This window comes from Periophthalmus magnuspinnatus, chromosome 12 (assembly GCF_009829125.3).
Source record: "Periophthalmus magnuspinnatus isolate fPerMag1 chromosome 12, fPerMag1.2.pri, whole genome shotgun sequence".
NCBI classification, from domain to species: Eukaryota; Metazoa; Chordata; class Actinopteri; order Gobiiformes; family Gobiidae; genus Periophthalmus; species Periophthalmus magnuspinnatus.
The window spans coordinates 19,127,410-19,151,733 of NC_047137.1; the positions used below are offsets into that span (position 1 = coordinate 19,127,410).

General features: G+C 41.5%; 1 protein-coding gene across 1 annotated transcript; it reads left to right on the forward strand.

Annotated features, from left to right (window-relative positions):
* Window positions 1-30: 30 nt before the first annotated feature.
* Window positions 31-22,436, forward strand: LOC117379340 (stonustoxin subunit beta-like). Its single transcript, XM_033976036.2, has 4 exons — window positions 31-70; window positions 12,676-12,775; window positions 18,113-21,392; window positions 22,053-22,436. The coding sequence occupies exons 2-3, from the start codon at window positions 12,676-12,678 to the stop codon at window positions 19,804-19,806; spliced, it is 1,794 nt and encodes a 597-aa protein (XP_033831927.2). The 5' UTR covers window positions 31-70; the 3' UTR covers window positions 19,807-21,392; window positions 22,053-22,436.
* The last annotated feature ends 1,888 nt before the right edge of the window (window positions 22,437-24,324 follow it).

A 24,324-nucleotide genomic window follows, 5' to 3' on the forward strand; every position in this document is an offset into this window, starting at 1 on the left:
CTCAGTGGAGCGGAGATAAAACTGCAGATGTTCAGACACAGACACAGACACACAGACCTCTGCTTCTGCCGTGAGTAAAACCCACTGTCCTCTGCTCCTGTCTCCCTGTCCTACACCTGTCTGTCACCTGTCTGTCACCTGTCCCCTGTCTGTCCCCTGTCTGTCACCTGTCTGTGTGTGTGTTTGTTCAGAGATATGATGTTCTTCAGATGTTCTTCAGGTGGTTTGTTTATTTCTTTATTTAGAAAAGGGACAGTGCATATTAATGAACATAAGACACATATGTAAATGTTTCCATCTGTCGTCCCTGGACAGGCTGATGTCACATTTAACATAAAACACACATACACAAAATACAGTCAAATACACACAGGGCAGGACAGAAGCCAAAAACATAAACTCAGGAGGGTTACTACAACTTTTAAAGTGCTAAGTGTATCGCCTGTTTAGATTCCGCATTAAAACACATTAATGTGCATATTTCACGTAGAATATCTTGTAGAAATTAAATAAATTATCGGAGGTCGTGTAACTTGGTTGACATCAATATTACTAATAATAACAAACCTAATTCTCAGGCGTCAAATCTCAATCAAACACAAATAAAGCTATTATCCCTAATAAGTTAGGCATATTTGATATGCAAAACTTCAAAACAAGGAAGGGACTGGGAATTATTCACATGAATGTGCGAAGTATTATGTCTAAATTAGATCAGATCAGACAGATCCAGATATATTTATATTTTCTGAAACTTGGTTATCAAATAAAATAAGTGATAATGAAATCAATATTGAAAACTATAAAGTTTTTCTCTGTGACAGGCAGGTCTAAAGGAGGGGGCGTGGCCATGTCAAAGGTCACCTGTCTGTGGATCTTCTATTCTCCTGTACAAAGACTAAATGTTTTGAGTTTCTGTCTGTGTCTGTTACGCAAATGATCCTGATAAAAAATTGTCTATTTCTGGTATTTATCGTGCCCCTTCAGCTCCTTAAATGCTCTTAATGATCTGTTCATGATGCTTCTACACTGGAAAATGATGAGGCCCTGATAATGGATCATATAAATATTAACTGGCTGGAGAAAGAGTCTGAAACTTTGAAAGACGGTGGCCTAAATCTTACACAAGACCTGACCCTACAAATCTGAATAAAGGCACAGTCACTGATGTCGTCTTAACAAACAAACCCCATAATTATGAGGCAAATGGTGTTTTTCCACTTGATTTTAGTGACAATTGTCCAATTGGATGTATCTGAAATACAAAAATGAAAAAGACACATCCATGTGTAAAGGTCAGAAGGTCATATAAACATTTCAATGAGCTCCTTCACCTTTGACCTTTATTACAGTGAGATCAGGTTAACATCAGCATCATGACCCTGATATGGCCTTGAACTTTTTTATTAATATATTTAATGAAATTGTCGACCGGCATGTGCCTAAAAGAAAAATTACAATGAAAAATTGTAATAATCCCTGGTTCAATTCAGAAACTGCACAATTAATTAGAGAAAGAAATGCTGCCTGGAAAATCGCTCACACAACGAGGTCTGAGGTGGACTGGGCGAGTTTTTCGTCAGAAGAGAAATAAATGTGTATCAGGAATTAGAAAAAACAAAAACATCCTACTTCATGTCTGCGTTGATAGAGAGACACGGAAATCCAACTAAGTTCTGGAGGACAATCAGATCCCTCTATGAACCAAACAATTATACCTCACCAACTGATATTTTATTAGATTCAGGGATTATAAATTCTAAAGAGGAAATATGTGATGATTTCAATAGACATTTTATCTCTGCATGTGATATGTTGAACAATGATGCTCCTTCTGATGTTGATTATGTTGAATCTGAACCTCGGACAGATAAACACATTTTTTCTTTAAGACCTTTCAGTCACATGGAGGTCTTAAATGCTCTCCTCTCCATAGACCTAAACAAGTCCACGGGAGCTGACGATCTCGATCCAAAACTTATTTTATTAGCTGTCCCATATTTAATTCAACCTCTTTTACACATTTTTAATTTGTCAATTCAAATGGCAGTGATACCAGAATTATGGAAAATAGCTCATGTTTTGCTTTTACATAAAAGTGGGACGACTAAAAATGTAAATAATTTCTGGCCAATATCTAAATGACCTTGTCTTGCAAAAGTTTTAGAAAAGTTAGTTTCAAATCAAGTTACAGGTTTTTTAAATAATTTCTCCAAATAATTTCTCCAATCTTATCAATCGGGTTTCAGAAAAGGGCATAGTCACAGCAACCACAAAAGATTTAAATGACATTTTCTCAGCCCTTGATGATAAACAAGATTGTGTAGTTTTGTTTATTGATTTAACTGAAGCGTTCGATTCAGTGGATCATGGAGTCGTCCTGAACCGTCTGAAGCTGATTGGACTTGACTGTGCTACATGTAACTGGTTCCAAAATTATCTTTAAACAGAACCCAGGCAGTAGGAGCCGATGGTTTTAAATCAGATTTTTTAACTTTAAGTAAAGGAGTGCCCCAAGGCTCAATTTTGGGCCCCCTACTTTTTACTATTTTTATTAATTCTATTGGTCACAATTTAAAAGAAAGACTCATACATTTATATGAAGATGATGCTGTTTGTGTGAAACTGCTCCCTCTGCTGATCAGGCACTTTTAAAACTGCAGCAAGATTTTAATGAAATCCCAAACTCCCTCATAAATCTTAAGCTGTTTTTGAATGCAAGTAAAACTAAGTATATGATTTTTTTCTAAAAAACATGTCAGTAACATGTAAGACACAAACCTTTACACACTAAATGTTCATCCATTGAAAGAGTCGACACTTATAAATATCTTGGGTTTTGACTTGATGAAAACTTGCCCTTTAAAAAACATATCTCACAATTATGTAACAGTTTAAAATCTAAATTATCATTTTATTACAGAAACAAATGTTGTGTCCCAATGAGTTAGAGAAAAGAAATAGTGCAATAACCTTCCTGTCTGTACTGGATCATGTGGATGTGGTGTATGTGACTTCAGCCTCTGCTCTGAAACCACAGGATCCTCTGTTTCACTCGGCCCTTCGTTTTGTTACAGGTGATGGATTTAAACTCATCTCTGTGTCTCTATGAAAAAGTGTGTCGTCCATCACTGTCTGTTAGAAGAGAACAGCACTGCATTAAGTTTATCTATAAGGGACGACTTCAAAAACTGACAGAAAACCTCACCTGTTTGTTAAATATTGATACTGGAACATTTAACACCAGATCACATGATGCATAAGACTAAAGACGAGCCAGAACTGAGACGGGAAAGAGACTTTGACCTGTTCTGCTTCACAAAAATGGAATATGCTCCAAGGAAAAGCAAAACTGGACACGTTGGTGACACAATTGCAATTTAATAATCTGAAAACAAACTTTTATACACACACCTGCACTTGGTATTGATGTTTTTTATGGACTTTTGATTGTTTTTTCGGTTTGTGTTGTATTTTAAACAGGGCGCCCATGAAAAAGAGAGTCCAAGTGTCTCATTGGGTCCCCCCTGTATAAATAAAGATAAATAAAATAAAAAATAAATAAGTTCTAAAGTGCTAAGTGTATCACATGAGTTCTAAAGTGCTAAGTGTATCGCATAAGTTCTAAAGTGCTAAGTGTATCGCATAAGTTCTAAAGTGCTAAGTGTATCGCATAAGTTCTAAAGTGCTAAGTGTATCACGTGAGTTCTAAAGTGCTAAGTGTATTGCACGAGTTCTAAAGTGCTAAGTGTATTGCACGAGTTCTAAAGTGCTAAGTGTATTGCACGAGTTCTAAAGTGCTAAGTGTATCACATGAGTTCTAAAGTGCTAAGTGTATCGCATAAGTTCTAAAGTGCTAAGTGTATCACGTGAGTTCTAAAGTGCTAAGTGTATCACGTGAGTTCTAAAGTGCTAAGTGTATTGCACGAGTTCTAAAGTGCTAAGTGTATTGCACGAGTTCTAAAGTGCTAAGTGTATCGCACGAGTTTTAAAGTGCTAATTGTATTGCACGAGTTCTAAAGTGCTAAGTGTATTGCATAAGTTCTAAAGTGCTAAGTGTATTGCACGAGTTCTAAAGTGCTAAGTGTATTGCACGAGTTGTAAAGTGCTAAGTGTATCACATAAGTTCTAAAGTGCTAAGTGTATCACATGAGTTCTAAAGTGCTAAATGTATCGCGTGAGTTCTAAAGTGCTAAGTGTATTGCACGAGTTCTAAAGTGCTAAGTGTATCACATGAGTTCTAAAGTGCTAAGTGTATCACATGAGTTCTAAAGTGCTAAGTGTATTGCACGAGTTCTAAAGTGCTAAGTGTATCGCACGAGTTCTAAAGTGCTAAGTGTATTGCACGAGTTCTAAAGTGCTAAATGTATCGCATGAGTTCTAAAGTGCTAAGTGTATTGCACGAGTTCTAAAGTGCTAAGTGTATTGCACGAGTTCTAAAGTGCTAAATGTATCACGTGAGTTCTAAAGTGCTAAGTGTATCGCATGAGTTCTAAAGTGCTAAGTGTATCACGTGAGTTCTAAAGTGCTAAGTGTATCGCATGAGTTCTAAAGTGCTAAGTGTATTGCACGAGTTCTAAAGTGCTAAGTGTATTGCACGAGTTCTAAAGTGCTAAATGTATCACGTGAGTTCTAAAGTGCTAAGTGTATCGCATAAGTTCTAAAGTGCTAAGTGTATTGCACGAGTTCTAAAGTGCTAAGTGTATTGCACGAGTTGTAAAGTGCTAAGTGTATTGCACGAGTTCTGAAGTGCTAAGTGTATTGCACGAGTTCTAAAGTGCTAAGTGTATCGCACGAGTTCTAAAGTGCTAATTGTATTGCACGAGTTCTAAAGTGCTAAGTGTATCGCATAAGTACTAAAGTGCTAAGTGTATTGCACGAGTTCTAAAGTGCTAAGTGTATTGCACGAGTTCTAAAGTGCTAAGTGTATCACATGAGTTCTAAAGTGCTAAGTGTATCACATGAGTTCTAAAGTGCTAAGTGTATTGCACGAGTTCTGAAGTGCTAAGTGTATCACATGAGTTCTAAAGTGCTAAGTGTATCACATGAGTTCTAAAGTGCTAAGTGTATCACATGAGTTCTAAAGTGCTAAGTGTATTGCACGAGTTCTGAAGTGCTAATTGTATTGCACGAGTTCTAAAGTGCTAAGTGTATCGCATAAGTTCTAAAGTGCTAAGTGTATCGCACGAGTTCTAAAGTGCTAAGTGTATCGCATAAGTTCTAAAGTGCTAAGTGTATCACATGAGTTCTAAAGTGCTAAGTTTATTGCACGAGTTCTAAAGTGCTAAGTGTATCACATGAGTTCTAAAGTGCTAAGTGTATCACATGAGTTCTAAAGTGCTAAGTGTATCACATGAGTTCTAAAGTGCTAAGTGTATTGCACGAGTTCTGAAGTGCTAAGTGTATCACATGAGTTCTAAAGTGCTAAGTGTATCACATGAGTTCTAAAGTGCTAAGTGTATCACATGAGTTCTAAAGTGCTAAGTGTATCACATGAGTTCTAAAGTGCTAAATGTATCACGTGAGTTCTAAAGTGCTAAATGTATCACGTGAGTTCTAAAGTGCTAAGTGTATTGCACGAGTTCTAAAGTGCTAAGTGTATTGCACGAGTTGTAAAGTGCTAAGTGTATCACATAAGTTCTAAAGTGCTAAGTGTATCACATGAGTTCTAAAGTGCTAAGTGTATCGCACGAGTTCTAAAGTGCTAAGTGTATTGCACGAGTTCTAAAGTGCTAAGTGTATCGCATGAGTTCTAAAGTGCTAAGTGTATCGCATAAGTTCTAAAGTGCTAAGTGTATCGCACGAGTTCTAAAGTGCTAAGTGTATTGCACGAGTTCTAAAGTGCTAAGTGTATCACATGAGTTCTAAAGTGCTAAGTGTATTGCACGAGTTCTAAAGTGCTAAGTGTATTGCACGAGTTCTAAAGTGCTAAGTGTATCGCATAAGTTCTAAAGTGCTAAGTGTATTGCACGAGTTCTAAAGTGCTAAGTGTATCACATGAGTTCTAAAGTGCTAAGTGTATCACATGAGTTCTAAAGTGCTAAGTGTATTGCACGAGTTCTAAAGTGCTAAGTGTATTGCACGAGTTCTAAAGTGCTAAGTGTATCGCACGAGTTCTAAAGTGCTAATTGTATTGCACGAGTTCTAAAGTGCTAAGTGTATCGCATAAGTTCTAAAGTGCTAAGTGTATTGCACGAGTTCTGAAGTGCTAAGTGTATTGCACGAGTTCTAAAGTGCTAAGTGTATTGCACGAGTTCTAAAGTGCTAAGTGTATCGCACGAGTTCTAAAGTGCTAATTGTATTGCACGAGTTCTAAAGTGCTAAGTGTATCGCATAAGTTCTAAAGTGCTAAGTGTATTGCACGAGTTCTAAAGTGCTAAGTTTATTGCACGAGTTCTAAAGTGCTAAGTGTATCACATGAGTTCTAAAGTGCTAAGTGTATCGCACGAGTTCTAAAGTGCTAAGTGTATTGCACGAGTTCTAAAGTGCTAAGTGTATCACGTGAGTTCTAAAGTGCTAAGTGTATCACGTGAGTTCTAAAGTGCTAAGTGTATTGCACGAGTTCTAAAGTGCTAAGTGTATTGCACGAGTTCTAAAGTGCTAAGTGTATTGCACGAGTTCTAAAGTGCTAAGTGTATTGCACGAGTTGTAAAGTGCTAAGTGTATCACATAAGTTCTAAAGTGCTAAGTGTATCACATGAGTTCTAAAGTGCTAAGTGTATTGCACGAGTTCTAAAGTGCTAAGTGTATTGCACGAGTTCTAAAGTGCTAAGTGTATTGCACGAGTTCTAAAGTGCTAAGTGTATTGCACGAGTTCTAAAGTGCTAAGTGTATCGCGTGAGTTCTAAAGTGCTAAGTGTATCGCATGAGTTCTAAAGTGCTAAGTGTATCGCACGAGTTCTAAAGTGCTAAGTGTATTGCACGAGTTCTGAAGTGCTAAGTGTATTGCACGAGTTCTAAAGTGCTAAGTGTATCACATGAGTTCTAAAGTGCTAAGTGTATCACATGAGTTCTAAAGTGCTAAATGTATCACGTGAGTTCTAAAGTGCTAAGTGTATTGCACGAGTTCTAAAGTGCTAAGTGTATTGCACGAGTTGTAAAGTGCTAAGTGTATCACATAAGTTCTAAAGTGCTAAGTGTATTGCACGAGTTCTAAAGTGCTAAGTGTATTGCACGAGTTCTAAAGTGCTAAGTGTATCGCACGAGTTCTAAAGTGCTAATTGTATTGCACGAGTTCTAAAGTGCTAAGTGTATCACATAAGTTCTAAAGTGCTAAGTGTATTGCACGAGTTCTAAAGTGCTAAGTGTATTGCACGAGTTCTAAAGTGCTAAGTGTATCACATGAGTTCTAAAGTGCTAAGTGTATCACATGAGTTCTAAAGTGCTAAGTGTATTGCACGAGTTCTAAAGTGCTAAGTGTATCGCATGAGTTCTAAAGTGCTAAGTGTATCACATGAGTTCTAAAGTGCTAAGTGTATCACATGAGTTCTAAAGTGCTAAGTGTATTGCACGAGTTCTGAAGTGCTAATTGTATTGCACGAGTTCTAAAGTGCTAAGTGTATCGCATAAGTTCTAAAGTGCTAAGTGTATTGCACGAGTTCTGAAGTGCTAAGTGTATTGCACGAGTTCTAAAGTGCTAAGTGTATCACATGAGTTCTAAAGTGCTAAGTGTATCACATGAGTTCTAAAGTGCTAAGTGTATTGCACGAGTTCTAAAGTGCTAAGTGTATTGCACGAGTTCTAAAGTGCTAAGTGTATCACATGAGTTCTAAAGTGCTAAGTGTATCACATGAGTTCTAAAGTGCTAAGTGTATCACATGAGTTCTAAAGTGCTAAGTGTATCACATGAGTTCTAAAGTGCTAAATGTATCACGTGAGTTCTAAAGTGCTAAGTGTATTGCACGAGTTCTAAAGTGCTAAGTGTATCGCACGAGTTCTAAAGTGCTAATTGTATTGCACGAGTTCTAAAGTGCTAAGTGTATCGCATAAGTTCTAAAGTGCTAAGTGTATTGCACGAGTTCTAAAGTGCTAAGTTTATTGCACGAGTTCTAAAGTGCTAAGTGTATCACATGAGTTCTAAAGTGCTAAGTGTATCACATGAGTTCTAAAGTGCTAAGTGTATTGCACGAGTTCTGAAGTGCTAAGTGTATTGCACGAGTTCTAAAGTGCTAAGTGTATCACATGAGTTCTAAAGTGCTAAGTGTATCGCATAAGTTCTAAAGTGCTAAGTGTATCACATGAGTTCTAAAGTGCTAAGTGTATTGCACGAGTTCTGAAGTGCTAAGTGTATCACATGAGTTCTAAAGTGCTAAGTGTATCACATGAGTTCTAAAGTGCTAAGTGTATCACATGAGTTCTAAAGTGCTAAGTGTATCACATGAGTTCTAAAGTGCTAAATGTATCACGTGAGTTCTAAAGTGCTAAGTGAATTGCACGAGTTCTAAAGTGCTAAGTGTATTGCACGAGTTGTAAAGTGCTAAGTGTATCACATAAGTTCTAAAGTGCTAAGTGTATCACATGAGTTCTAAAGTGCTAAGTGTATTGCACGAGTTCTAAAGTGCTAAGTGTATTGCACGAGTTCTAAAGTGCTAAGTGTATTGCACGAGTTCTAAAGTGCTAAGTGTATCGCGTGAGTTCTAAAGTGCTAAGTGTATCGCGTGAGTTCTAAAGTGCTAAGTGTATCGCATGAGTTCTAAAGTGCTAAGTGTATCGCATAAGTTCTAAAGTGCTAAGTGTATCGCACGAGTTCTAAAGTGCTAAGTGTATTGCACGAGTTCTAAAGTGCTAAGTGTATCGCGTGAGTTCTAAAGTGCTAAGTGTATCGCATGAGTTCTAAAGTGCTAAGTGTATCGCATAAGTTCTAAAGTGCTAAGTGTATTGCACGAGTTCTAAAGTGCTAAGTGTATCACATGAGTTCTAAAGAGCTAAGTGTATTGCACGAGTTCTAAAGTGCTAAGTGTATTGCACGAGTTCTAAAGTGCTAAGTGTATCGCGTGAGTTCTAAAGTGCTAAGTGTATCGCATGAGTTCTAAAGTGCTAAGTGTATCGCATAAGTTCTAAAGTGCTAAGTGTATCGCACGAGTTCTAAAGTGCTAAGTGTATTGCACGAGTTCTAAAGTGCTAAGTGTATCGCGTGAGTTCTAAAGTGCTAAGTGTATCGCATGAGTTCTAAAGTGCTAAGTGTATCGCATAAGTTCTAAAGTGCTAAGTGTATTGCACGAGTTCTAAAGTGCTAAGTGTATCACATGAGTTCTAAAGAGCTAAGTGTATTGCACGAGTTCTAAAGTGCTAAGTGTATTGCACGAGTTCTAAAGTGCTAAGTGTATCGCATAAGTTCTAAAGTGCTAAGTGTATTGCACGAGTTCTAAAGTGCTAAGTGTATCGCACGAGTTCTAAAGTGCTAATTGTATTGCACGAGTTCTAAAGTGCTAAGTGTATCGCATAAGTTCTAAAGTGCTAAGTGTATTGCACGAGTTCTAAAGTGCTAAGTGTATTGCACGAGTTCTAAAGTGCTAAGTGTATTGCACGAGTTCTAAAGTGCTAAGTGTATTGCACGAAATCTAAAGTGCTAAGTGTATCACATGAGTTCTAAAGTGCTAAGTGTATCACATGAGTTCTAAAGTGCTAAGTGTATTGCACGAGTTCTAAAGTGCTAAGTGTATTGCATGAGTTCTAAAGTGCTAAGTGTATCACATGAGTTCTAAAGTGCTAAGTGTATCACATGAGTTCTAAAGTGCTAAATGTATCACATAAGTTCTAAAGTGCTAAGTGTATTGCACGAGTTCTAAAGTGCTAAGTGTATCGCACGAGTTCTAAAGTGCTAAGTGTATTGCACGAGTTCTAAAGTGCTAAGTGTATTGCATGAGTTCTAAAGTGCTAAGTGTATCGCACGAGTTCTAAAGTGCTAAGTGTATTGCACGAGTTCTAAAGTGCTAAGTGTATTGCACGAGTTCTAAAGTGCTAAGTGTATCACATGAGTTCTAAAGTGCTAAGTGTATCACATGAGTTCTAAAGTGCTAAGTGTATTGCACGAGTTCTAAAGTGCTAAGTGTATTGCATGAGTTCTAAAGTGCTAAGTGTATCACATGAGTTCTAAAGTGCTAAGTGTATCACATGAGTTCTAAAGTGCTAAATGTATCACATAAGTTCTAAAGTGCTAAGTGTATTGCACGAGTTCTAAAGTGCTAAGTGTATCGCACGAGTTCTAAAGTGCTAAGTGTATTGCACGAGTTCTAAAGTGCTAAGTGTATCACATGAGTTCTAAAGTGCTAAGTGTATCACATGAGTTCTAAAGTGCTACGTGTATTGCACGAGTTCTAAAGTGCTAAGTGTATTGCACGAGTTCTAAAGTGCTAAGTGTATTGCACGAGTTCTAAAGTGCTAAGTGTATCACATGAGTTCTAAAGTGCTAAGTGTATTGCACGAGTTCTAAAGTGCTAAGTGTATCGCACGAGTTCTAAAGTGCTAAGTGTATTGCACGAGTTCTAAAGTGCTAAGTGTATCGCATGAGTTCTAAAGTGCTAAGTGTATCACATGAGTTCTAAAGTGCTAAGTGTATCACATGAGTTCTAAAGTGCTAAGTGTATCACATGAGTTCTAAAGTGCTAAGTGTATCACATGAGTTCTAAAGTGCTAAGTGTATCACATGAGTTCTAAAGTGCTAAGTGTATCACATGAGTTCTAAAGTGCTAAATGTATCACGTGAGTTCTAAAGTGCTAAGTGTATTGCACGAGTTCTAAAGTGCTAAGTGTATTGCACGAGTTCTAAAGTGCTAAGTGTATTGCACGAGTTCTAAAGTGCTAAGTGTATCGCATAAGTTCTAAAGTGCTAAGTGTATTGCACGAGTTCTAAAGTGCTAAGTGTATTGCACGAGTTCTAAAGTGCTAAGTGTATCGCACGAGTTCTAAAGTGCTAAGTGTATTGCACGAGTTCTAAAGTGCTAAGTGTATCACATAAGTTCTAAAGTGCTAAGTGTATTGCACGAGTTCTAAAGTGCTAAGTGTATTGCACGAGTTCTAAAGTGCTAAGTGTATCGCACGAGTTCTAAAGTGCTAATTGTATCACATAAGTTCTAAAGTGCTAAGTGTATTGCACGAGTTCTAAAGTGCTAAGTGTATCACATAAGTTCTAAAGTGCTAAGTGTATTGCACGAGTTCTAAAGTGCTAAGTGTATTGCACGAGTTCTAAAGTGCTAAGTGTATCACATGAGTTCTAAAGTGCTAAGTGTATCGCATAAGTTCTAAAGTGCTAAGTGTATCACATAAGTTCTAAAGTGCTAAGTGTATTGCACGAGTTCTAAAGTGCTAAGTGTATCACATAAGTTCTAAAGTGCTAAGTGTATTGCACGAGTTCTAAAGTGCTAAGTGTATCACATAAGTTCTAAAGTGCTAAGTGTATTGCACGAGTTCTAAAGTGCTAATTGTATTGCATGAGTTCTAAAGTGCTAAGTGTATCGCATAAGTTCTAAAGTGCTAAGTGTATTGCACGAGTTCTAAAGTGCTAAGTGTATCACATAAGTTCTAAAGTGCTAAGTGTATTGCACGAGTTCTAAAGTGCTAAGTGTATCACATAAGTTCTAAAGTGCTAAGTGTATTGCACGAGTTCTAAAGTGCTAAGTGTATTGCACGAGTTCTAAAGTGCTAAGTGTATCACATGAGTTCTAAAGTGCTAAGTGTATCGCATAAGTTCTAAAGTGCTAAGTGTATCGCATAAGTTCTAAAGAGCTAAGTGTATCGCACGAGTTCTAAAGTGCTAAGTGTATTGCACGAGTTTTAAAGTGCTAAGTGTATTGCACGAGTTCTAAAGTGCTAAGTGTATCACATGAGTTCTAAAGTGCTGTGTGTATTGTACAAGTCCTATAAGTCGAGTATTTTATATAATGGTAAAACTGAGTAATTATGAATTGTGTTCACATGTTTGTGTTGATCTAAGCCACTCCTTTAAATACTTTTTAAATGTAGTAAAAGTGGGTGCCTCCCTTACAAAAGACTGTTCCACTGCACACAACCTTTAAATGACAGAACATTTTGACCAAAAGTAGTTTTTCTCACAGGAGCCTCACAGTCAGCCCTGCTCGTGGCTCTGGTTGTTCGTGATGCAGTTTTGTATTTAATGTGTTCTTTTAGAGGCAGTGGTGGCAGGTTGATGTTCTTCAGGTGGTTGATGTTCTTCAAGTGGTTGATGTTCTTCAGGTGGTTGATGTTCTTCAGGTGGTTGATGTTTTTCAGGTGGTTGATGTTCTTCAGGAGGTTGATGTTCTTCAGGTGGTTGATGTTCTTCAGGTGGTTGATGTTCTTCAGGTGGTTGATGTTCTTCAGGTGGCTGATGTTCTTCAGGTGGTTGATGTTCTTCAGGTGGTTGATGTTCTTCAGGAGGTTGATGTTCTTCAGGTGGTTGATGTTCTTCAAGTGGTTGATGTTCTTCAGGTGGTTGATGTTCTTCAGGTGGTTGATGTTTTTCAGGTGGTTGATGTTCTTCAGGAGGTTGATGTTCTTCAGGTGGTTGATGTTCTTCAGGTGGTTGATGTTCTTCAGGTGGTTGATGTTCTTCAGGTGGTTGATGTTCTTCAGGTGGCTGATGTTCTTCAGGTGGTTGATGTTCTTCAGGTGGCTGATGTTCTTCAGGTGGTTGATGTTCTTCAGGTGGCTGATGTTCTTGATCCTGATGTTTTTCAGATGGAGTGTGTGAGAGGTGAGACGTTGGAGATGCCGGCTCTGGGCCGTCCCTTTAAACTGGGCATGTTGTACGACGCCAGAGCAGACAAACTGGTGCCAGGTCAGTCACTCTTCACCCTACATCTTTATTTTTATATATATATATATATATATATATATATATATATATATATATATATATATATATATATATATATATATATATATATATATATATATATAATAAACAGTTTGGGGTCACTTAGAAATGTCCTTATTGAAAGAAAAGCACTGTTTTACACTCTGTACATTGTTAATGTGGTAAATGATAATTCTAGCTGCAAATGTGTTTTGGTGTAACATCTACACAGGTGAACAGAGGCACATTTCCAGCAGCTGTCACTCCAGTGTTCTGATGGTATAATGTGTTTGCTCTTTGTGTCAGAGGCTAATGGATGATTAGAAAACCCTTGAGCCTGTGAGCAGCTGAAAACAGTTTCAATGGTTAGAGAAGATATAAAACTCACCTTCCTTTGAGCAGGTTGAGTATCTGGAGCATCACATTTGTGATAAACGCTCAAAATGGCCAGAAAAAGAAAACTTTCATGTGAAACTCCACAGTCTATTCTTATTCTTAGAAATGAAGGCTATTCCATGCGAGAAATTGCCAAGAAACTGAAGATTTCCCACAACTGTGTGTACTACTACTGTTACAGTACTGTGTACTGCTGTCATAGAGGGTCATGACATCCTGGAGGTGTTTCAGTCTGTCTTCAGAGGCACAGTACTGAGACGCATTACTGAGGGTTTTTAATGACATCTTTGTGGCTACTGATTGTGGACATAGTGTCATTTTGGTACTTTTAGATCTGACTGTGGCGTTTGACACAGTGGAGCAGATCCTCCTGTCACGACTGCAGCAGTGTGTTTGTATACAAGGGCACGCACTCAAATGGTTTAAGTCCTACCTAACAGACAATTCTGTGTCCACATTGTGTCCACTGAATCCTCTGCTGCTGCCCCTCTCACTTGTGGAGTACCCCAAGGCTCCATTCTTGGGCCACTTCTCTTTTCTTTGTATCTCCTCCCTCTTGGGTCAATTTTTCACAAACATGACATTTCATTTAATTTTTATGATGATGCACAAATGTAAATGCCGCTTAAGAAGGAAAATTCCTACAGTGCTGTTGTGTGTTGAGGAAATCAAAAATTGGATGTCTTTAAACTTGTTGTTTTTAAATGACAAAAAAAATGAAATTGTAGTGTTTGGTCCTAGTGAGTCAAACACCTTTAGTACTGATCTTGGTTCTCTTGCTCAACATGTGAAACCTGTGGTGACAAATCTTAGTGTGAGGCTGGATAATGATTTAAAATTTGATGTCCAGATTAGCGCTGTTGTCAAAACTAGCTTTTTTCAAATTCATCAACTCGCGAAAGTCAAACCTGTCCTGTCACAGCATCATTTTGAGATTTTAATTCATGCTTTTATCACCAATCGTTTGGATTATTGTAATGCTCTTTATATTGGTCTGAACCAAACTTCTCTCACACGTCTCCAACTTGTTCAAAATGCAGCTGCTCGCCTTTTAACTGGTACAAAAAAACAGAACACATTACTCCTGTTTTGATGTCCCTACATTGGCTCCCTGTCTCTTATCGAATTGACTTTAAAATCCTTCTGTTTGTCTTTAAATGCCTCCATGGCCTCGCTCCACAATATCTGTCCTGCTTCATCCCTCTGCTCCTGCTCACTCAGGTCTGCAGATCTTTCACTCTTAGTGGTTCCAAAAATGAGGAGGAAACTTCGAGGAGACCTTCTCTGTGGCTGGTCCCAAACTGTGGAACGCTTTGCCCCTTAGACAGGCCGAGTCACTTTGTACTTTTAAATCAGTTCTTAAAACGCACTTTTTCTCTCTAGCTTTTCACTGGTATGTTGATTTTATAGTGTACAGTTTGTAGTTATTTATTTATTTGTCTGCCATTTATCTGTGTTTTTAAAATGTCTGTTGTGTACTGCACTCTGGTCAACTTTGTAGTTTTTAAAGTGCATTAGAAATAAAGTTGGATTGGATTGGGCTACTCCCTTCAGAGAACAGCACAAACAGGCTCTAACCAGAGTAGAAAGAGAAGTGGGAGGCCCCGCTGCACAACTGAGCAAGAACATAAGTGCATTAGAGTCTCTAGTTAGAGAAATAGACGCCTCACAGGCAGCTTCATTAAATAGTACCCACAAAACGCCAGTGTCAACATCTACAGTGAAGAGGCGACTCTGGGATGCAGGCCTTCAGGGCAGAGTGGCAAAGAAAAAGACATATCTGAGACAGGCCAATAAAAGAAAAAGATTAATATGAGCAAAAGAACACACACACTGGACAGAGGAAGGTTGGAAAAAAGTGTTGTGCGGACGTATCAAAGTTTGAGGTGTTTGGATCACACAGAACAACATTTGTGAGACGCAGAACAACTGAAAAGATGCTGGAAGAGTGCCTGACACCATCTGTCGAGCACGGTGGGGGTAACGTGATGGTCTGGGGTCGCTTTGGTGCTGGTGAGGAGATTTGTTCAGGCTAAATGGAATTTTGAATAAGGAAGGCTATCAGTCCATTTTACAACACCGTGCCACACCCTGTGGACAGCACTTTACTGGAGTCAATTTCATCTTATAACAAGACAATGACCCAAAGCACAACTCTAAACTGTGCAAAAATTATTTAGAGAAGAAGCAGCCAACTGGTTCTATCTGTAATGGAGTGGTCTGTGCAGTCACCAGATCTAAACCCCATTGAGCTGTTGTGGGAGCAGCTTAACCGTATGGTATGCAAGATGTGCCCATCCAGCCAATCCAATTTGTGGGAGGGGCTTCTACAAGCATCTGGATTGGAGGCCTGCTCCTGTACTCCAGGATGAGCCTCTGTCCTTCAGTCCAGGTTTCTCAAGACATTGGGAGGATTTCTTGATATCAGCCACTTCAGTTCTGTTCCGGTGGTACATCCCGTGCAGGTGCGTGTCCTTCCATGATGGTTCCTCCAGCTCCTCTTCCTCTGTGCTCCACTGTCTGAGACACTGAGCACATCATCTGTTGGGGCCTTGTCTTTGATGAACTTATGGATCTAGGATGTTTCATCCTGGACTGTGGGTCTCACACTCACTAGTGCGTTGCCTCCTTCCTTATGGCTTGTGGACAGTCACAGGGTGCTGGATTCACCATGAATGGTCAGGAGCTTTCAGGTCTTAATGTCTGTGGTCTGTATCTCCTTTGGCTTATGATTCCTGCTGGTATCTGATTACTGGCAGGGTGTATCTGTTTATTGCCTGGGTCTTGTGCTGACTCCTTAGGACTTGTCTTACTCATCCGAAGTATTTGGCTGTGGCTGGTTTCTGCTTGCCATTTGCTTGTGGGACACCAAGGTACTTGTGTGTGGACGACCTTCTCTCTCTTTGTCACCATCCAGCTGCACTTCTCCAGCCTGAATGACATTCCAGTGTCTGTGCTGTAGATCCTGGTGGTGTAGATCCTGGTGGTGTAGATCCTGGTGCTGTAGATCCTGGTGCTGTAGATCCTGGTGCTGTAGATCCTGGTGCTGTAGATCCTGGTGGTGTAGATCCTGGTGCTGTAGATCCTGGTGCTGTAGATCCTGGTGGTGTAGATCCTGGTGGTGTAGATCCTGGTGCTGTAGATCCTGGTGCTGTAGATCCTGGTGCTGTAGATCCTGGTGCTGTAGATCCTGGTGCTGTAGATCCTGGTGGTGTAGATCCTGGTGCTGTAGATCCTGGTGCTGTAGATCCTGGTGGTGTAGATCCTGGTGGTGTAGATCCTGGTGCTGTAGATCCTGGTGCTGTAGATCCTGGTGGTGTAGATCCTGGTGGTGTAGATCCTGGTGGTGTAGATCCTGGTGGTGTAGATCCTGGTGGTGTAGATCCTGGTGGTGTGGATCAGTGAGTCGATGTCTCATTCTTTGCGTACAGTTTGATGTCGTCCATGTAGAGGAGGTGACTGATGGTCGTCCTGTTCCTGAGTCGTGTCCATATCCTGTGTTGTTGATGATTTGGCTGAGGAGGTTCAGACTCTGCAGAACAGCAGTGAGGACAGTCTCCTTGGTATATGTCACATTTGATGGTCACTTGTGCAAATGGCAACTGGCCTCAAGGCTCCACAACCTCCTGGAGCTGAAGGCTCTTAGAGTCCTGTAGATGTTGTACAGCTCCATTCAGTGATCCATGTGTGTGGCATTGAGTCGTAGACTTTTATTGTATCAGTCCAGGCACAGGTTGGTCTCAGGGGTTCTGCAGTCTTGGTCAATTGTTCAGTGTACCAGGAGCTGGTGTCTGGTTCGTTTGCCCACTTATCTTAGCCGCGATGATGCCTGACATGAGCTTCCATGTTGTGGATCGGGCCTGTACGCTCTTCCGTTAGCCATTCAGGGTGAGTCCCATCCACTAGTCAGTCATTGCCTGGCTCAGCATGATAGTCTGTACCCAATCTCTGGTTGGGGTTTTGATGTTAACTCCTCTCTGACCTGGCGTCCTGCTCTCCCTTGCCGTAGCATTTGTGCTGTACCTCGTCAATCTCAAGTTGTTATAGCAGTTGCCGTTTGCAGATGTTGGAACACTGAGCTGCTTGTTGCTTAGCCGTAAGATTGGACTGCAGGTTTAGCCATTTTTCCCACATCCTCTTAATGTAACACCTCTGACTCAGGTCACTGGAGTAATAGCATTCCAACAGAGCCTTGTTCCAGTAGCCCATTTCTCATCAAGGTGCTCATTCCCCAACACCTGAAGCAGGTCCCAAGGACCTACACTGGCTGTTGGTAATTGCTCATATACACACACTCATGTATTGATCCATGTGTCACTTATCTTGGTCGCAATGATCCTGACATGAGCTTCCATGTTGTGGACAGACAAGTTATTGGCCGATAGTTGGATCAGGACCGTACGCCCATTTCCCATTCAGGGTGCGTCCCATCCATTAGCAGCTGGTTCATTTGTGCTGCCAGACGCTCATTTAGAGCAGTGAGCTTTTTTAGCCAGTAGGTGTGGATCATGTCAGGGCCTGGTGCAGTCCAGTTTTTCATACCTGAGGTTGCTGTGTTCTTCTCTCAGAGCCAACAGCCACTGTGCATCTCTGTTATGAGATGCCTCCTCCTCCTATAGACCTTTCCAGTACAGTTTGGTTTCCAGCCTTGGTGGGTCTGCTCTGGTGTTATTACCCTGCCATTGAGCGTACACTTTCACTGGTTTTGTTGCGAACAGATGGTTTATTCGTATGACTTTGTTATCTTGCGTGTGCCTTTTTAGGTGGCTGGCCACAGTTTTTACATAGAAAATGAACTGGAGCCAGAGTTAGTGGAGCACCCATGCTCACTTCCTGTTTAAATGCAGTGGCTAGTGGTATAGTCATGTCACCGATATATACAGTATGAGGATTTATCTAAATGAGGCTTCCTCTGTGTTTCAGGCATGACGCTGTGGGACCATGAGAAGCTGCAGCAGGACATGACAGAGACGCTGAAGCCCAACAGTGAGTTTGAGATGTTGGCGTCAGACTCCATTTCAGATAAGTCCAGTTCTCTGGGTGTGGACGCCTCACTCAAGGCCAGTTTCTTTAGTGGCCTCATCGCGGTCGATGGCTCTGCTAAATACCTGAAGGACACAAAGACCTCCAAACAGCAGGCCAGAGTCACTCTGCAGTACAAAACCACCACATGCTTCAGAGCGCTGACCATGAACCAGCTTGGAGCAGGAAACATCATGCACCCAGACGTGTTTGAGAAGGGGCTGGCCACACACGTTGTCACTGCCATTCTGTACGGCGCTCAGGCCTTCTTTGTGTTCGACCGAGAGGTGTCTGACTCTGAGAACCTCCAAGACGTTCAGGGAAAGCTCCAGGTGATCATTAAGAAGATCCCCTGCATCTCCATCGAGGGGGAAGGAGCTCTGAAGATGGAGGACAAGGACAAAGAAAAGGTCCAGAAATTTTCCTGCAAATTCCACGGAGACTTCAGCCTGAGTCAGAACCCGGTCACGTTTGAAGACGCCATGAAGGTTTACCAGGATCTGCCCAAACTGCTTGGCCCAAACGGAGAGAAGGCGGTGCCGGTGAAAGTGTGGCTACTGCCCCTCACCTCGCTGGACTCTGCAGCAGCTCGCCTGGTGCGGCAGGTCAGTGTGGGGTTGGTGTTTGAGGTGGAGAGGACTCTGGAGCACTTAGAGGACTTGGACATGAGGTGTCGAGATGTTTTGAACAGCACAGAGTTAAAGCAGTTTCCTCAGATAGTCACGAAGATCAGAACCTTCATGGGCTTGTGCTCCGAGTTTAAGCTGGGACTGCAGGGCGTTCTGGCTCAGAAGCTGCCGTCGATCCGCGGAGGAGGAGAGGAGGAGGCGGAGCTCGCCGAGATACTCAGGAAAAGAGCTGCATCTCCGTTCAGTCACGACTGTCTGAACCAGTGGGTGAGGTGCAAAGTCAAAGAGGCCAAACTCATCAAAACCTTCTGTCACCTGATGAAGAACACAGAGGTCCTCTCCTCTCAGGATGACCTGGACGACAGGTCCAGTAATGTGAAGAACACTGTGTGCTTTGTCTTCACCTCCCTGGAGACTGAGGAGCCCTATCTCTCTGCCTTAAGTCAGTACTTAAAGGGCTCAGAACAGCTCAGCCCTCGGCCCAAAGACCTGGAGATGGAGCAGTGGTACAGCGACAAAGACGTCCGAGAGGCCGTGAGGACCAAGGCCAAGCTCTTTGGAGATTTTGCTGAGGCCAACAGTGACAATCAGGATGTTAAGTTTCTGGCAGTGGCTTTTAAGGATGAGACCCATAAAGGTTCAACCATCTACCATTACGAAGAAGGATTTGAAGTCAGTGATAACTTTGAGCCCCCTTCAAAGCCTGAGAACATCAGTGTGGACGATGTAACCCACAACAGTTTGACTCTGCACTTCAGCGCCCCCACATGGGGGGCAGAGACGGTGACGGGCTACAGGCTGGAGTACAGCGATGGAGGAGAGTGGCAGCTGTCTGAGGCTCAGACAGGGGTTAGTCAAAGTGAGCGCCCTGAGCGCAGACACAGAGTACAGTTTCAGACTGAGAGCCGTCACTGCAGTGGGTCTGGGACCGGCCGCAGAACTCAAGTCCATAAAAACGGCTCCTGAACCCGAGGGCCCCAAACGCCTCACGGAGGAGCTGAAGAAAACCTGTGAAGTCATAGAAACCAAAGGATCTCTGCAGATACTGAAGCTTCCACTGACCAGAGATAGTATAGAAATCCCAGGCTGCCAGCGGTTCATCTACGGCACCGACTTCCCCGGGAAGAGTAACTGCACCATAATGCTGATGGGCGCCACGGGAGCGGGCAAGTCCACCCTCATCAACGGTATGATCAACTACATCCTGGGCGTGCAGTGGACTGACCCCTACAGGTTCAAGCTGGTAGTGGAGGAGGAGAAGTCACAGGCTCAGAGTCAGACATCGGAGGTGACGGTTTATAAAATCAACTTTGACCACGGCTTCATGATCGACTATTCTCTGACCATCATCGACACACCGGGCTTTGGAGACACTCGAGGCATCAAGCGAGACCAACAGATCACAGAGCAGATCCGAAAACTCTTCTCCAACAACTTTGGGGTGAACGACATTCACGCCGTGTGCTTCGTAGCTCAATCTGCTCTTCCTCGCCTCAGCGCCACTCAGCGCTACGTGTTCGACTCCATCCTCTCCATCTTTGGGAATGACGTGGCCGAGAACATCCGGGTTCTGGTGACTTTCGCAGACGGACAGCTGCCTCCGGTTCTAGAGGCCATCACAGTGGCAGGAGTCCCGTGCCCCAAAACCGATGACGGAAAACCCGCGCACTACAAGTTCAACAACTCAGCGCTGTTCGCAGAGAACCAGAGTTCTGTGGTGGGGTTCGATGAGATGTTCTGGAACATGGGGAAAGCCAGCATGAGGAGCTTTTTTGATGCCCTGCACAAGACTGAGCCCAAGAGTCTGACTTTGACCAAAGAGGTGCTGAGAGAGAGAAAGCAGCTAGAGGAAACTGTGGAAGATCTACAGAGGAAAATCAAAGTGGCGTTAGCCAAACAGGACGAGATCAAACAGTCCGAAGAACAGGTGAAGACGCATGAGGCCGAGATCGAGAGAAACAAGGACTTCATGGTCCCACTCAAAGTCCTGAAGCCTGTTCGACAGGACATCTCAGGAAACTACATCACCAACTGCCAGAAGTGCCACCACACGTGCCATTACCCATGTGACATTTCTGACGACAGTGCCAAGAGAGGCTGCGCCGCCATGGATCAGAACGGGTACTGCACGAAGTGCCCAGGAAAATGCATCTGGAGTGATCATTACAACCAGAAGTACAGATGGGAGTACAAAGAAGTCATTGAGATGAAGACCGCAGAGGAGATCAAGAAGAAGTACCTGAAGGGAACAGAGGACAAGATGACTGTGCAGAACTTGGTCTCAAAACTGAAAGAGGAATATCATCGGTTCAAGGACAACGTTACTGACATGGTCCAGGAAGCCACTAAATTCATATACCGTCTGAGTCAGATTGCACTGAAGCCCAACCCCCTGTCCACTCCAGACTACATCCACCTGCTCATCGAATCTGAGAAGAAGCAGCTTAAGCCGGGCTGGAAGCAGAGGGTGGAGGCCCTGGAGGAGGAGAAGAAGAAGGCCGAACTGCTCACACAAGTCGGCACCGGGGAGGATATTCTGGCCCCTGAGTGAGGTCAGTCTGAACAAAGTCTATTTAAAACCGTTAGCTTCTTATTTTCTTTTAATCAAGTATAAGATGTGTTTAGTGTGACATGTTTAGGTGCTAACAGTGAGCTGTGCTCAGGACTGTCCCTGGTGGTGACGTGTTGTACTGCAGAGGTTGTTACTGTAAATCCAGTTCTATAGGAGCAGACGCTCAGCAACGCTGTCAATCAAACCTGTTGCTAACGCTAGCAGGAGTCACCTCAGGGAAAGAAGGTGCCTCATTGGTTTATCTCGATTTACAGACAAAATAGTGAAATAAAAATATTTGAAGTTCAAAATGACGAGTCTGAAGCAGCAGAGACAGAGAGAGACACAGTTTATACACAGAGAGTGAACTGGAGCCAGAGTCGAGCAGGAAGTGCACCATGATCACTTCCTGTTTGGTGCACGTGGCTAACAGGTTAGCTCTGTCCAGAGACACGTACAGTCTGTGGTCACCAGCCGACAGGTCAAGAAAAAACATTTCACTTATAACAGATTTAAAGAAAATAAAACACGAACGAACGAATGTGAAGAACAGAACAAAAGTCAGATACACACAAACACAAACAAACACACACCAATACACACACACAGACACACACACTCTTTGTGTTGTATTTGATCAAACTGTTTTTGTCTCTTTCAGTTCTCGTCTCGTCCTCGTCTCGTCCTCGTCGCTCGGACTTTGAAGACTTTGATTTTAAGTTTTATTTTGGATCAGGATGTTTCGTGTTGTTGCTTTATTGTCTGTAAAACCTTCAAATGAAGAATATTAATCTAGAGGTGATCATTTTGTGTCCAGGAGACGACTGATCATTTGTTTTGATTTGTTGTTTTGTGATTTTTCGTTCTTATTCTGTAAACTCTTTGAATCACTGTGTTGAATTGTGCTGGACAAACTCGTGGTGAGAAAGTGGATTTAAAGAGCCACATGACTCGATTCTCTCACCTGATGTTTCCTCGTCACGTCTCAGATGTTAAATGTGTTTTTACTGTTTTACTGTTAAGAGCCACAGACACAGGAGTCGAGGCTCATGGTGAATCAAACGTTCACTTTTGTTCAGAATCATTAAACAGATGGAAGTGATTTGTGTTTTACACGTTTTTAGAATTGGATAAAATAAATGTTGATATAAACATGATACAGTGAGTTTTTAATTTAATCTCACATCAAACTCAATCTCACATCCGCCCTGTTCACTCACGGTGACGTTCATGCTGGGGGAGCTGTACATGCATGTCTATGACAAAATGTTCAGCAGTTGCCATAGTGACACAACGCACACATTAGTGAACACAGACAAAATATTTTTTCAATACGTCTTTCAAGATTTGGTCCTGTTTAGGAGTTTGATTTTACACAAAGAGGTGAAAGTGACTCACTGAAAAACTGTTGGCTAATGCTAATGCTAATGCTAATGCTAATACACATTTTTGATAAAAACTCAACTTGTCGTGTTTGGAGGAGAAAGAATGCAGAGTTACATCCAAAGAACAACAGATCTACTGTGAATCATGGGGGTGGAAACATCATGATTTGGGGCTGTTTTTCTTTAAAGGGACCAGGACGACTGATCCGTGTAAAGGAAAGAATGAACGGGGCCAAGTATCGTGAGATTTTGAGTGAAAACCTCCTTCCATCAGCGAGGGAACTGAAGATGAAACGTGTCTGGGTCTTTCAGCGCGACAATGATCCAAACACATCGCCCGGGCAACGGAGGAGTGGAGTAAGAAACATTTCAAGGTCCTGGAGTGGCCCAGTCTCCAGATCTCAACCCCATAGAAAATCTTTCCCAAAACATCACTGCTCTAGAGGAGATCTGCAGGAGGAACGGACCAAACTACAGCAACAGAGAAAACCTCTGGAGACAGAAAACGACCTGTCACTGCAACAAAGAGAATGTAACAAAGTATGAGACGAACTTCTGTTATTGACCAAATACTTATTTTACAACATCATTTTCAAATAAATAAAAAAAATCCTCCAGTGTGATTTCCTGGATTCATTCTGTCTCATAGTTGAAGTGAAACTGATGAAAATTACAGGCGTCTCATCTTTCAATTTATGGCTGAATAAATACTTTTTTCCCCATCGTATTACTTTAATTATATGTATTACTTTAATTATATGTATTACTTTAATTATGTGTCAGAAATAAAGAATCAGATCATAATCGATACTAAAACTGGTATCGAAACTAGATCCTCATTTTTGGCAGGAATCGATACTAAAAAAGTCCCATTGACAGAAATGAACCTTTAATGAGTCTGTTTATACTGATACTGTACTACAACATAAAAACCTTCAGAAGCATCAGAAACTCACTCACTCTGGACACAGCTCACATTTTCTTCGATGCCATGATCATGTCTCCATTTTTTTACTGCATGACATCCTGGTCCCGGGCAGCAAATCTACATTAAAACCATTAGAATCTTAAATAAACAGGCACTAAAAGTCCTGCACCAACAACCACGGCAATACCATCACTGCAATATACTCCAAAAATACACACATCTAAACTCTGATAATATACAGAAATACACATCTATTCAAATGGCTCATCGTACATAACACTGCACCTCTGAAACAATTCATCCACATCAGCAACAACCTCCAGAATCACACGGGCCTCCACCAGGGGGCAGTGTGCCATCCCACAAAGAAAAACTGCTTCTGCACAGTCAGCCTTTTCCTACAATTCAATAAAAGAATGAAACCAACTCCCAGACCACATCAAAAATCAACACAACTATGACTCCTTTTCAAAAGAACTAAAAAAATGTCTATGGACTGGTCAGACCTGTCAGAACTGAAGCACACACTTTATGTTCCCGGTGTGCTGTGTTTTTAAAATATGTCATATGTTTTAACTTTTGTAATGTGAATGTTGAGTGTGAGCTGATGAATATGTGCT